This window comes from Aptenodytes patagonicus, chromosome 7 (genome assembly GCF_965638725.1).
Source record: "Aptenodytes patagonicus chromosome 7, bAptPat1.pri.cur, whole genome shotgun sequence".
Lineage (NCBI taxonomy): Eukaryota > Metazoa > Chordata > Aves > Sphenisciformes > Spheniscidae > Aptenodytes > Aptenodytes patagonicus.
In genome coordinates, this window is record NC_134955.1 from 27,656,325 (window position 1) to 27,671,447 (window position 15,123).

Sequence of the window (15,123 nt, forward strand, 5' to 3'; positions counted from 1 at the left end):
ACAAACCATAAAGAATATCAAATAATTCGTGGGAAATTTTATTAATTCATACAAGAGTTTTCAGGTAGTATCCACAATCTTTTTTTAAAAAAATTTACTCTTATAAAACTCTGAAGTAAACCAGGAACTGAAAAATTCACAGGCATTATCACACAGAAATGATTGTAGAGTAGTGCAATTTTAACACACTTTCAGTCATGGAGACCCTCTTTCTTTGATTGCTCCTGCTGCAAAATGTCCATTTTTTAGGTTTACATCTGCTAAGTTCTTTTAAGTGTGGCAGACCATCATGATGGCTTATTAATACAGATTTAGAAGAGACACAGACCAGAGTCAGGCTCCATGTGGAGAGCTAAAAAGTAGATGGACCAGTGATCCCTGAGCCCAAGATAGCTAAGTGCAGACAAAAGATGAGCCTGCAGAGGATTATTAGAGGCTATTGTGGATAGTAAAATGGCAGAAATGCAATTTCAGTCTGTGGCGTTGCAGATATTTAGTAAGTCAAACTTGGTCTTTCATTGTGTTACTAACCAACAATATCAATTTGTTGTTGTTATTTTTGTTTCATATCATAAATTAAATCTTGGGGCTGCTCTTAAAAGCATTTGGCTCCCGGAAAACAGAATGGAGTACAGAATCTGGCTACTTACTTCATTTGCATTTGATTGTCACAAATAAAGAGGGGAAGGCGGGCATTTTTAACACATTTTTAAAGATCAGTGTAGACATTTATTCCAAATTACAAAATTACATTTAAACCTCCTAGAAACTTTACATCAACAAATAAAAACTCAAAGAAAAAAAATGTGATATGTTCGACCAAAGTCAAAGGAAATAATGTGAAAATATGCCCAAACACTAAGCATCAAACCTTGGCCAGCTACCACAAAAGCCCTGATGACAGCTGTTGTTCCCCAGGAGGAGAAGGAATGAAACTAACTCAGTAACAGCCACTCGCAAAAAGCATAATGCCAACATAGGAAACAACCATGACAAGAGGATTAATCTGTTCTTTTTTGTTAACTCTATACCAAATAGTCCTTCCACTGTTAAGATGAAGTTACTCTCAACAACTCTCTTCCCTATGGCAACTACAAGAATACAATTACACATTCCATACTGCAGGAAACGCTGCATTGGGCTACATTGTTTCTTAAACAGAATCAGTAGTGAAATACCGGACAAAAACATCTGCTAAGACTGGCATTCTCCAGAAGAAAATCTACACACCCCCTAGGACACAGCCAAGAAACAGTGACTAAGGCATCCAACAAGAGAAGCGCCATCATATTAGTAGTAGACCATTTGCATAACAGCACCAAGATTAACAAAGAACTCTAATACTACTTATCCAGAGTCACAGAAACTGTCTTTAAGTCTATCATCTCTTAAAAACCAAGTCTTCTCTATGACACAATAGGCTTTCCTCACAAACAAACGAAAAAAATATTAGCCACGTTCCTTACATAGCTATCTCATCATTTGATCACTACCCATCCCTTTATCTGCTTTTCCACACAAGGAGGGCATTACAACCTGCCTTAAGTACTTATAATTAACACTAATCTTTCTAATCCAAATATTAGATTATAATATACATTAAAATATCTAAGATATATCTTTATATAAATAAATAAATATGTAAAAATAAATAATACCAGCTTCACAATGCAATGTTCCATTTATCTAAGATACACAGGTAACAATTTTTAAAGACATCACCGGCAACAAAAGGGCATTCGGCAACCTGTTAAATCCCTTAAAAAAATCAACAAGTCCACATGTACTTCAAAAAAAAACAAACAACCCAGCAATAACAAAAAACCCCACCAAAAAGCTGTGATTCTCAGAGTGAAGGACAGCATCTGATTTGCTCATTCTAAACTTGGTTATGTTCCTTTCAGGGGAAGAGACCAGATGGACTGTGTGGAGGGAAAAAGAGACCACTCCTTCCCTCGGGAACTACAGTGCATCCCAAGGGAAAAGAACACCCCAGAGACAGCAGTGCATCACAGGCCAAAGAATGCGCACACGAGGAGCTGGGAGTTTTCCTGCAACTCACGCAGCAAGACTGAAAGATTAATGGGAAAGAAGCAGACAGCCTGACCTCAAAGGTGAAAGAACAAACACCTGTGGAACTAGAGGCAACCCAGATGAGCATTCTGCAACATAAGATAATTTTATTGCCCAAAGCCAATGCTGTAAATACACCAAGAACACAAGCTGAATACTGTAGAGACATTTTTGTATCTGTTTTCTCTTATGTAATTGCTTTGAATTTCCATATTGTAAAAAAAATTTCTACATTTTATTTTAATAAAACCTAGTTCCTGGCTGTTCAGTTTTAGACTAAATGACTTTAGTCTTCTTTGGGGACCTCACCACACAGGAAGGTCTACACAGATCTACTACTAAGACTCAACACACTCCAGGACATTCTGCTTTTGATAACTATTTGTGTCAGTCTAAAGAATACTTTTACTCAACAAGAAAATTCTTAAATAAAGAAAAAAAAAAAGAGCAGCTGTGATTGCTTGCATCATATACGAACTTCTTCCAGTACCACAGTGCTTTCAGGCTTCCACAGTGGGATTCATCTCATAACTTCCCATGATGGACATCAGTAAGTCTGGCATTAGACTACTTGCTCCAGTTTTGGCAGAGATAGTTTAAAAGGTACATCAAGAATCAATTACCTGAAATCCAAGAAACCCAAACAGAAATAACTTCTCTGGAGAACAAACATTTCTGAGTGGAGGTAACTATTGAAACAAACTGCCCAGGGAAGTGGTAGTTTCTCTGTCAGTTAACTGTTTATAACTGAAGATCTCAAATCTTTTGGAAAATTCTGCTTCAGCCAAGCACTACTTTTATTTCAGTCAAACATACATAATTGCACTCAGAAGAGAAATAATTGGATGAAATGTAATCACCTATTTTATTATTAACTCTCGATAATTGAATAGTCCCTTCTCACTTTAAACTCCATCAATCTGTGACAAACTGGGTTTTGGAATTGTGGAAGATTAAATTACAAAATTTAATGGACTAAGTTATTTGCCCACATTAATAATCAAATTCATATTATTTTTAAACTATGTTTTAAATAATGTTTACATTATTTCCAAAGAATTGAAAATTCTTACTATTTTTTCCTTTTACTACTGTATTATTTTCGAAGGCTCATGCTTTACTGCTGATGTTCACACATGCAGATCTCAGCTTTTTTGGGAGAGATACTTGTTTAAGGCGGTATATTTAGTTAATTCAACCATTTTCTTATGACTGTTTACTAACGAGACACAAATTACCATTGCAATCCTGTTGGGAACAGAGTTATAAATATAATAGGCTTACAGACAGATTTTACTGAATTTTTAACACTTCCTGGATTAATTTTGTTCAGCATGAACAAAACTCATACAGACTGTTTTAGTATAATACAAAAGGCACTTCAACAATGGGGAGGCCAGAAGATCAACAACTTAAAATATAATTCCAACACATCTTTGAACAACATAATAATGACAGTGTAATTCTAATTACAAAAAGAAGTGACTTTTCAGATGACAATTAGTCCTGATATTAAGATATTACCCCATTTTAAAGTAAATCCAATTATATAATATCCCAATGATCAATATAACTTATATTCTAGTATTTATGAAAGGCACAATCAGATACCTAAAATAAATATTTTAAGTTTTTTTAATGGTTTTGTTATATGTACAAGTATGCACATACATGCATATATAGATAGATGCAACTGAAAAGCAACAACTGGCATTCAGGACCCAGGTCTTCCAATAAAAAAAATGAAAATATGTCAAGTTAAAGGGTCATACTCTAAGTTGTAGTGACATAAGCTGGATATATACTTTATCTCCCATTGAATACGAGTAATAATTTTATGTTCATGCTTCAGACAATATTTTAGCCCACATACCATTAATTTATCCTAAGAGATTTTTAAGCAGTATATCAGTAGTTTACTTAACTCAATCCATAATCCTTACAACATATATACAGAATCAACTAATACAAGTACCTTTCCTGATGACCCAAATCAGACAGAAATTCATCAATGCGTCTTTGTAGTTCACTTCCTTCTAGACTTTTCAACTTCTTCAATTCACTCTGGAGGAAAAACCAAAGTTCCTTAGCCCCATTTTCAATCCTCCTCCTCAATATTTCATGGTCTTTTCCAAGGCCTCCTACTTAAAAAAAAAAGGCATAAAAGCATCAGCACTTGTAGCTGAATTATTTGTTAAGAAACTAATGCATTTGTGATACCGAATACCAAAACTTGTTTTAGAAGTAAAAGCAAACTTATCTACCAACCATTTCCTGTCCGCTTCTTATAGTTTTCTATCTGTTCTTTGGCCTTTAAAAGTTGCTCCTCTAAAGCATGTACCTTTCCTGCAGCTGGTCCCTGATCAATGGGACCATCTGGTATCCTAGGATATAGAAAATAAAGAAATTATATGATTTGAAACTATAATTGTTATTTGATAAATTATTTGCATTAACAATTTGGTTCTCCTCCCATTTTTGTTCCATACTGTTTTGCTGATAAGCCTTCTTGGCATTTTCTTAAAGCCAGAAGAAATTAAACATATTAACATAAATAAAGATTTTAAAACTTCAATCCCATAGGAGAAAAACAGTGCATAACACAGCTGCAGCACACAGGTTCAACCTGGTGTTAAACTGTGCTGTTTACAAGACTTCCACTCATTGACAAGACCAATCCGAGGGTCTACTTGTGAAAATAGTATTTGAAGCAGCTTGACTCATTTCCTGTGAGAAACTGGAAAACCATGACCATTTGTTGGATTGACTGGCACACAAGCAAAGTCTAATCGAGGGATGTGCCTTCACAAGACTCAAGTTCTGCCTACTTTTTATATTCACACATAAAGTACATTCTGGTCTTGAATGCTGGCCATATATTCTTAGAGGACCAGAGCTCCAGCACTGGAACTCCACTTTTAAGTTAAGTCTTCCCACCTATTGGCACAAGATGATTTCAATGTATTTTCTGGACTCAGAAAAAGATCCTAGCTTCTTAAATGTACCATCATGATAATTTTTTATGACAACTCTGGCATTCTAAACTGCTGGTCACCTAAAACAACACTAGAAACTGTAACATCCATTTGTGAAATCTCTGCTATGTGAGCACAGTAGAAGTATGGAAATATGTATCCTGAAATCTATGAGCCATAAATCAGCCCTGAGGGTATTACTGAGGTTTGCTCATCATCTCAACTCTAATCCACATATTAATAAACTGAAATTATTAAAGAATAGAAATTAGATGCTATCTTCTATTTGCCTCACAAATTAGAAATTAATGCAGGGAAAATAAAAACCCCTCTCATGCCTAGAGAAATGACACTTCTGGTGGATCCAAGGGTTAAAAATTATTCCACCTTCTATAAGACTTTCGTAAGAGCTGACCCTGAAAAGGAAAAAAGGAAGCAGATGTGTAATGAAAAGTCTTGAGAACTGTAAAGAATATAGAATTCTTGCAGAACATGAAGATGATTCTTCATTCATAATGGAATATGAGCATAAAAAGAAAGGGATATTCTCTCCACACACATATACACAGAGTTTCAAGGTACCATATGGAAAGACCCTTTGTCAGACGAAAGATGCCTGTAGCATAGAGAAAATAGTGGTTAGAGGGAGTATCTTCACCCTAAACCAGAAATTACAGCATTCTAAAGATCCTATTGAGATGTCATTATCTTTAATGTCTCTCAGATCTGGATAATTAAATACCAATAAAAATTTCGGAACTGAGGAAAAGTCCATTTTCACTGGAACATTTGAAGGGAATAAATACCTAATGTGAGCATCAGAAAGGTATATCACACGAAGCACAGCATTTAAGCCCCTTTTTTCAGAGGGGGGTGGGAGAAGTGGAAGAAGCAGCTACATAGTCTGACAGAAATTTAGTAAAAAAATTCTGCACTCTTAAAGCTCCCTATTGAAAGCAAATTAGGGATAATTACATTATTGCAGAATATTTATTTGTGTTTTAAAGCTACCATGGTACAGAAAGGAATTATCAACAACTGCTCATATGTCTGGTTTTTTATGCACTGAGGGAACAAGCATGACAAAACTGAGGAAAATATTCTAATCTTAAATATGTGCACTCCCTAAATATACACCTTCTGTATGAACAATCCATCTGTGAACTTGTTTCTACAACAAACGCACAATATGATACCATACTGAGATCCGGTACTGTATTGCCAGGTACAAGATAATACAAACAAACCTTTAAAAAGCATGCTGAAACATATTTAAGCTCTTGCACTAGTTTAAAACGACAGATCACAAATACCTTTCAACCTTGTGAAGTTGGTATCACAATTTGGATTGTGACAGGACAACTAACCACAAAATTACCAGGAAAAATGGAATGGCTTATCTTGTATAAGTCACATTCCCTAAAGGTAGAGTTTGTGAAGAGCAATAAGGTAAAAGGATACAAAATCATTACCATAGGAAATCTTCAGACAACCCACACATCCTCTGAACATGAGGAAAGTCTGTTAAAGTAGCAATTACAGAATCCTACAGAAGGATGGTTGTGGAGGATACAAAAGAAACACAATAATTCTGATAATTTGATATAATTAAGATTTTTAAAAAGAAAAGTACATGCCATTTAACATTCAACTTGCTTTGGCATACTGCAATAAAGATGTTTACTATACTTAGGCTGTTAGATAACAGGAGCTAGAATGGGGGTGGGGGCCATTCTCCTAACCTAGTTGTTTGGACTTTTAAAAATTACATCATTTTAGGATAAAACTAAAAACTTATTCTTTTTGCAGTTTTGTCTCTACATCTGTTACCTCATTAGACTTGGAATTGCTGTCTTCCTCGCTTTCATCCAGTCTCAAAATTAAGTTCTTCTCTGCAACCAGCACAGCTTGCTTGTTACTGCCCTCTACAAGTACATCAACTGAGTTGGAGATAAGGCAACATTTGAGGGAAGTGTTTGAATTAAAATCCTTATCTATACTCATGGCATCATCTATGCAGATAACGTCTAGTGCAGAATATCCTAGGAATAACGCATACTTATGAATAAGAATTCCCATTGAAAAACATACACACAAGTTTTCATACCAAAGTAAGTCCTGACAACTGACTTGCTCCTTAAAATTTGAGAAATGAGTTTAAAGTAAGTTTATGTAAACTATGATGATTCTAATCAACAATAAAAGAACATGTCAGTAAGCATCTAGAAAAGAATATCCTTCACTTATTGCTATGACAACATTGTAAATTGTTATGAATACAAAATAAAATTATAATCCACTTACATGGGCAGCCATGACAATACACCAAATAGTGGTTTTGTTTGAATTATTTTTCTCAATACTTACAAGGTGTGATTTTTGCATGCTGTTTCCTACCATTTTATAGTAAATATAAATGATCTTTTCCTTAATGAACGCATATAAAATAAAGATATTACTGTATAACTTTAAACAGCAAAAAGATTATGTTGTAGAGATAATCCATTTCTGCTTTGTCCCTTGTTTAGTAATCCAGCTACACTTAAAGACAGGAAAAAGAATTCTGTGTACGTCATCCATATCATCCATATCATCATTTTCTCATCACCTTCACGTAACGTAGAGGGGCAATGGCAAAGTAGCAATCTCTAATCTGAATCTCTGAAGGCAAAAAGAATCACTCAAAAATTAATTGCAGTGACATTCAATTTAGCTGGAAGAACTGCCATACTGTGTAAAGTAATTGTAAAAAAATTTTAAAACAAAAAAAAAAACCAAACCATTCTAACCTTTTCCTATTTCCAAGGTATTTAAAAGGTTACACTAATTTATCAGCAAAAGGAAAAATGTAAGATTTCTTAACTTCCCACTCAAATATTTTCTCATTCTTTCATTTATATGTTTCCTAGTTCTTTGTATGGAGCTGGAAGGTTTACAACTAACTAAAGCTACATTATGATTGGCTTTTCTTCTTTCACTTTTTTTTTCCCCCAGGAAGAAAATTATGTTTAATTATTAATGACCACTAACACACGCAAACAAACAAAAAGAATATAAGATGTCACTTCACCCTTCTAAGATAAAACCTCCTCAGTAAATAAAACTGAAAGAACACACTCAATGTTACCTGCAAATAAAGAGCAAGCAGCATCCCTTATCAATTTAAATCAGCACTGCCCTGATCAGTGCTGATTTATATCCACTGAAGATGTGTCCCTTCCCTTAATTCAGAATCGCACAAAAAACAGTAAAAAGGGCAGAGATGCACACCATATAATGATTTTCCTCCCTCACACATTGGCCTGTGCAATAGCCTCAGCCCAATCTTCAAACTTGAGACACTTTAAATACATGTAATAGAAAACAGTACTTTAAAATAATACTTAAATTTTTATCAACCCAAGGCTATTCTTGTATCCAAGTCCCTTTCAATGCTTACTACAGGCTTACTGGCCCCAACAACTGCCCAGCGTAATTGATAGAAGTACTTTAATAGATTTGCTTATGATTAATTGATGATGAGTTTGGATTCTATCCCAGCCTCAGCGCCAACTACATTAAAGCAATTAAAGTGCTCTTTCAAAATTAAAATCCTACCTCTTCTTTCTGAAGCTATACTCAGAACTATGAGAATAATGTCTATAAATACCGGTGTTTGGTTTTATTTGTTGGATTACATTTTGCCCTTTTCCACTCCTGTTCTACGTTATAACACATGATCCTATTCAGATAAGAGATAGGTTATTGTATTTATTAAAAGAATTGCAGGTTCTACAAAATGTAATATTAAATAGACTCTAGGAAGTAAATATATATGGAATGTGATGTATTAGTAATATGAAAACAATATGAATACATTTAACAAGATTGTCTGTTTCTCTGAAGAGAACTCTGAAATTACTGGTTCCCATACTGCCAGGCTTATCTTCCAGGAGAGGATACCACTAATATACAATAAAAGATAAAAATTTGACCATCACCCACCAAGACACAAAGGAGCACATGAATACTATGAACCATTAATGTATTGCAAAAAAGGAAGTCCAGGACATAAATGAAGGCATACACATAACTTTTCCAGTTTCCATTTAAGAAAATCAGACATTACAAAAATAGTTTTAAGCTTTCCTCCTCCTAAAAGCGTTATATCATCTAGATGCAACAGTGACAGCCTTTAGCAGTCATACCATAATCCTACTAGTAAATAAAATGTTCAGGTAAAACTACATTTACAGGCAAACAATTAAACAACATTATGTAATACTTTGATTTGATTATTACTCCTTATTGAGTTTCCCTTAAATAACTACAAAAATTGTAGTAAAGAGTTCCCTTTTTACTGTGAGACCTGTGACATCTGTAATAAGTGTTCTTGAAAGAGCTTTTCCAATTCTACTGGATATAGAATAGTGAAACAACAATCTATAAAAAAAACTCAGTTTTACTACTATTTTGCACTAATGGGATCTAGGCTGCTTCTAAAATGAACCCAGATTTGCTCACACAATATTGTTTATAAACATGTAAGGACTATGGTAACTCTCCAAATCTCGTTATACCATAATATTCATGCACAAACTCTCTAAAATTCAGGCAATACAAATGTCCTGGTTTCGGCTGGGATAGAGTTAATTTTATTCCTAGTAGCTGGTACAGTGCTGTGTTTTGGATTTTGGATGAGAATAATGTTGATAGCAACAACTAAAACATCAGTGTGTTAAGTAGTGCTTACGCTAGTCAAGGACTTTTCAGCTTCTCATGCCCGGCCAGCGAGAAGCTGGGAGGGGGCACAGCCAGGACAGCTGACCCAAACTGGCCAAAGGGCTATTCCATACCATGTGACATCATGCTCAGTATATAAACTGGGGGGTGTTGGCCAGGGGGCGGTGACCACTGTTCAGGAACTGGCTGGGCATCGTTTGGCGGGTGGTGGGCAATTGCATTGTGCATCACTTATTTTGTATATTCTTTTATCATTATTAATTATTATTATCATTTTTACTACTTTCCTTTCCTTTTCTGTCCTATTAAACTGTCTTTATCTCAACCCCGGAATTTTACTTTTTTTTTGCCGATTCTCTTCCCCATCCTACTGTGGTGGGAGGGGGGGAGTGAGAGAATGGCTGTGTGGCATTTAGCTGCCTGCCGGGTTAAACCACAACAGTCCTTTTGGCACCCAACGTGGGGCTCAAAGGGTTCGAGATAACAACAGATTTGACTGGAATGTGCTAGATGGAATTTATAGCTGTTATTGCTGTTTAGCTATTAATCGGCAGGCTCTTGTGCTTGCTATGGGGCTTGCTTGCCTTACTGTATATTAGCATCTAGTGCGTGTTAGTGGCTGCTTTTTGCTTTTGCTGCTTGCTGTACTGCTTATCATCTTACTGTGCTGTGCCTGGGAACATTTTGATAACAGCGATGGCGATGCGCCTGGGCTGGCAGATGGCGAGGGCATCGCTGCTGTTTCTGTGCTGCTGTACTGGACAGGCTGGAACTCCAGTGTGAACTCAAGTTGAAAGGACTGTGACTTGTGGATGAGTCCACACCAGAGCAGGTACATCTTGAAGCGACTGTGGCCGTGGCTATGTCTGTGCTACAGCAGCTGTACCTCTGAAGGAATTGTGGCCCAAGGACAAGTCCACTCTGGAGAAGGTACAGCTCAAAGCATCTGTGATGTGGATAAGTCCATGCTGCAGCAGGTACACCCTGAAGCATCAGTGGCTGTGCATGAGGTTACGCTGGAGTACCTTAAAGCGTGTGGCCATGGATAAGCCCACAACAGAGCAGATACAGCCCTGGAGGGTCTGCAGCCATGGGTGAGGCCATGTTGGAGCAGGTTTACTTCTGAATGGACTGTGGATGTGGGTAAGGCCACACTGGAGCAGGTATCTCTGAAAGCACTGTGGCCCATGGAGAAGGCCACGCTGGAACAGGTGCACCTCAAAGCAACTGTGGCTGTGGGTAAGTCTATACCACAGCAGGTATAGCCCTGGAGAGACCGTGGCTCATAGATAAGGCTCCACTTGGAGCAGGTACATCCCCGAGGGACTGCAGTCTGTGGATAAGTCCAAGCCAGAGCAGGGGCAAGGGGCAGAGTTCATTGCAATGTTAAACCCGATGGTCTGGTCCAAAGGGACCAGGGGTGGAGACTGTAATGGAAATACCTTTAAATTGTTGTAACCCAGGATTTGAGTTGCATGTTATAAGAATTACTATAGCAAGAACCACATGAACCAATGGAGGACAAGCCTTACAAGAAGCAGTGCAAGTGCAGCAGCGACCCGACCTGAGCTGGCTTTGGCGCGCAGTAACTCCACACAACACACCATCTCTCCTGTTCTGAGTGACCACCAGAACAGATGGAACACAAAGTCATGGACTAAATTAACTCAATGGACATTCTGTGGACATTTTGTGGACATTTTACAGGGGTGGCCCATAGACTAAGGGAATGATAGCTGCGTGTTATATCGAAGGATGGGAAGGGGCGGGGGGGATGGTTAATGAGGATGTATTGGATAGTGTGGGACCTGAGCATGACATAAATGGTATGGAATAAGGGGTGGAGAATGTGCTGGTTTTGGCTGAGATAGAGTTAATTTTCTTCATGGTAGCTAGTATGGGGCTATCGTTTGGATTTGTCCTGAAAACAGTCTTGATAATACAGAGATGTTTTCGTTATTGCTGAGCAGCGCTTACACAGACTCAAGGCCTTTTCTGCTTCTCACACCACCCCACCAGCGAGTAGGCTGAGGGTGCACAAGAAGTTGGGAGGGGACTCAGCTGGGACAGCTGACCCCAACTGACCAAAGGGATATTCCACACCATATGACGTCATGCTCAGCATATAAAGCTGGGGGAAGAAGGAGGAAGTGGGGGGACATTCGGAGTTATGCATTTGTCTTCCCAAGTAACCATTACGTATGATGGAGCCCTGCTTTCCTGGAGATGGCTGAACACCCGCCTGCTGATGGGAAGTAGTGAATGAATTCCTTGTTTTGCTTTGCTTGCGCACGCAGCATTTGCTTTACCTGTTAAACTGTCTTTATCTCAACCCACGAGTTTTTTCACTTTTACTCTTCTGATTCTCTCTCCCATCCCACCAGGGGGAGAGTGAGAGCGCGGCTGTGTGGTGCTTAGTTGCCGGCTGGGGTTAAACCATGACAACAAAACATCTTTAAATCCATTTATCTTCTGCATCACTAATATACATCTGTGCCTCTTTATAGCCCCCAAGTAAGGTTTTTACAAAGCATCATACTGGCAAAAGAAAAACTACAGCAACTTCTCACCTAAGGCTTTCCAAATGCACTGTAAAAAGGAAGTGGTGCCTGAAGTCATTTAAAGTCATCAGAAGTGCACCACAAAAGTGTACTCAGTTCCTAAAGGAATATTTTTATTTCAGGCAATTTTCAAATAGATGTGACTGTTCCAACATGCACTATTGCGAAGGTACATATTTAAAAAAAAGCATCCCAAAATAACCTCACCAAAAATCCTTACAAAAATATGAACTATTCTTAACTAATATCGGTAATAAATTAAAAACATTAAAAAACATAATAATAATAATAATAATAATAATAATAATAATAATAATAGATCAGAAGAACATGATGTAGTTTGTGAAATCAAACATACAGATGGGGGGGGGAAACAACCCACAAACAAACAGACCTCTTACTGCCCTAAAACCTTAATTCTACTCCTCACGCATCCTGTGTGAAAAGAAGCAACCGGGGAAAAATTACAAGATCAAATATGATTTACGTATCATACAGCAAAAAAGGGCTAAGCAAGATTTTATAAAGCTTTGTCACAGATATGACATTTCTCAACTTTTGAATGGTTGATTTTACATGCACATAAGGTGTGTTTCATAAGGCATGTTTTTGGTCTTTGTTGTTGTTGTTGTCTTTGGGGATGAGGAGCTGCTACATAAATTAGCAGCAAAAGAGCATTATAATCTCGGAGTGGAAAGATCACTTCTTCTTGTTGTATGCTGGCCTTCATGGATGGCTGGAAGAAACTAAGCACAACCTGGCTCCTATTTTCAACCATCCCAGAGGACTGACACTTTTATCAGGTGAGAAGGAAGTCAGAGAAGTCACAAGAATCCGTTATAATGGGAAATGCTAGGCAACTGAAATGTATTCTATTGAAATGTATTTTACCATGTAACTAAGGGCCCGATGTAATTGAAGATGAAATACCAGTTTTCTCTAACTTCAAAATGGAAATCGTTACAACTTATACTTTTATTAAACTACTGAATTCTTGTAACCATCCCCGCTTTCTGTCGCTTCCTCCCTGCCCTAACTAGCTATTATTAATGGCACAGCTAGATATTATAGTAATTTTCTGCCATTCACAAAGCTTCTTTGCCCACTAAGATAAATTCTGTTAACTTGGAGCTTTTTACCATCCAAAAGTTTAATCTAATTATGTCAAAATACTTTAACTAGCATAGTTAATCAGATGCCTGTTTATTGTTACAATTTTCCAGGTAAGCACTCTCGTCTTGTTTAGGCTCCTCCCAAAGTAACCTTAAGTTAGAGTTATTATTGAAACATGCTTAAATTCATGCATTAGCTTAACCCTGTTGCGTGCCATTCTATATCTTCACCACAAAAAGTGTGCTTCTTTTCTGTTGGAATAAAAAAAACCAAACATCTCTAGTTCTCTAGATATAAAATCTTAGTGGAGAAGGGCAGCAAAACCAAGTTTTTACCTCAGTGTAACAAAATCCAACTTGGCAACCTTTACAAGCTACACTGATGTAAAGACTGTCATCTTAACCACTCAGATTTCACAGCCAGTATCAATAATTAGAGTTTTCAGTACAAAAACAAAACTTCTAGCAATTAAATCATATGCAAATAATAGTTCCAGCCTTTCTGCCTTTGATCAGTAAAGCCCAAAACAAATTATGTCTTCACTTTAAGATGTTAACTGGAGCAAAAGTAATCTTTTCTGTCTAATTCTAATTCAATTTCTGAAGTTAAGAGGTGTTTTGTTTCTTTAACATATGTTCATAGCAACAGTGATCTCTTCCAGGACACAGATACTGAATCCATGGACTGTTGGCTACTGCCTCATTTTAAATAGCCATATTGCTATAAAACTGTAAATGTGACTATTTTAAAGCTAACAGTTATTTTTAACACCACTTGTTCTATCTGGCAAACAAAGAAATGAAATACTGAAATTCTATATGACATTTATGATTTAATACTTTAGTGATGCAAGTTGACCAGGATATTTCTCAAACCTATTTGTGAAGTTTCTACAAAAACAGTATCACACGTTTTGCTCAATAAAAATAATGAAAAGGCTCTACATTGTGATACAACACTTCCCTCAAATCTAGTACTTCATCAATGTCAGATCACTTCCAGCAAAAAACTATGCCTGAATATCTTCCAGTCCCAAGCTGGCTCATTTCTGGCCAGCGCTGACTACTGAACCTGGGGATGCATTGCTGTTCAAATTGGTACTTAAAGTCATTTTAGGCTTTCTGATGCAAGAGTTTCAGATTCTCCTGTGGTTACATACAACCACTTTGAAGAAAGGTCTCCAAAATATTTTTCAGCAACTTATTCATGCAAAAGAAGATCAACAGAGTCCAGTTAAGACAGTTTTGCATCACCTAATCTAATTCTAGAAACTTGCAGCAATTAACTGAAGCATTGAGAAGGAATGTTGGAATGTTCTATTCTAACATGTTTAGATCAGAACTAAACTAATGTTTTTATTTCTATAAATCATGGAAAACTATCAACAGTATAAGCTACTATTTAAAACTTGGCCACTGCAAATGTCTGAATATAGATAGGTTAGGGAAACAGAGAAAGGTGTTCAGAAAAATCATCACTGCCTAAAATATAGTTTAACCTGTATCTATGCATCTCCTGTATCTACTGCCTCCTTCTTGAGAGGAAAAGAGTACCCTGTCACAAGTAAAATCAAGAACATTTACTCTCTTCTAGTCACTGTGTAATTTGAACTGGTCATGTTTCAATGACTGTGCAATACATCACATTACCATTGATTCAAGTCAGCCAAACATGGGGGG

General features: G+C 36.9%; 1 protein-coding gene across 5 annotated transcripts in view; it reads right to left on the reverse strand.

Moving 5' to 3' along the window:
* The window catches only part of FUT8 (fucosyltransferase 8), a 147,399-nt gene that overhangs the window by 61,223 nt on the left and 71,053 nt on the right, over positions 1-15,123 (reverse strand). For 3 of the 5 annotated variants that reach the window (XM_076344443.1, XM_076344442.1, XM_076344446.1), the window contains 2 exons: positions 4,342-4,457; positions 4,049-4,217 (listed from right to left, as the gene is read on the reverse strand). In XM_076344443.1, the coding sequence (XP_076200558.1) occupies positions 4,049-4,217; positions 4,342-4,457 (285 nt within the window). Of the gene's footprint in view, positions 1-4,048; positions 4,218-4,341; positions 4,458-6,878; positions 6,961-15,123 lie in introns of those variants that run through there. The other 2 variants (XM_076344445.1, XM_076344444.1) reach the window with 2 other exon arrangements.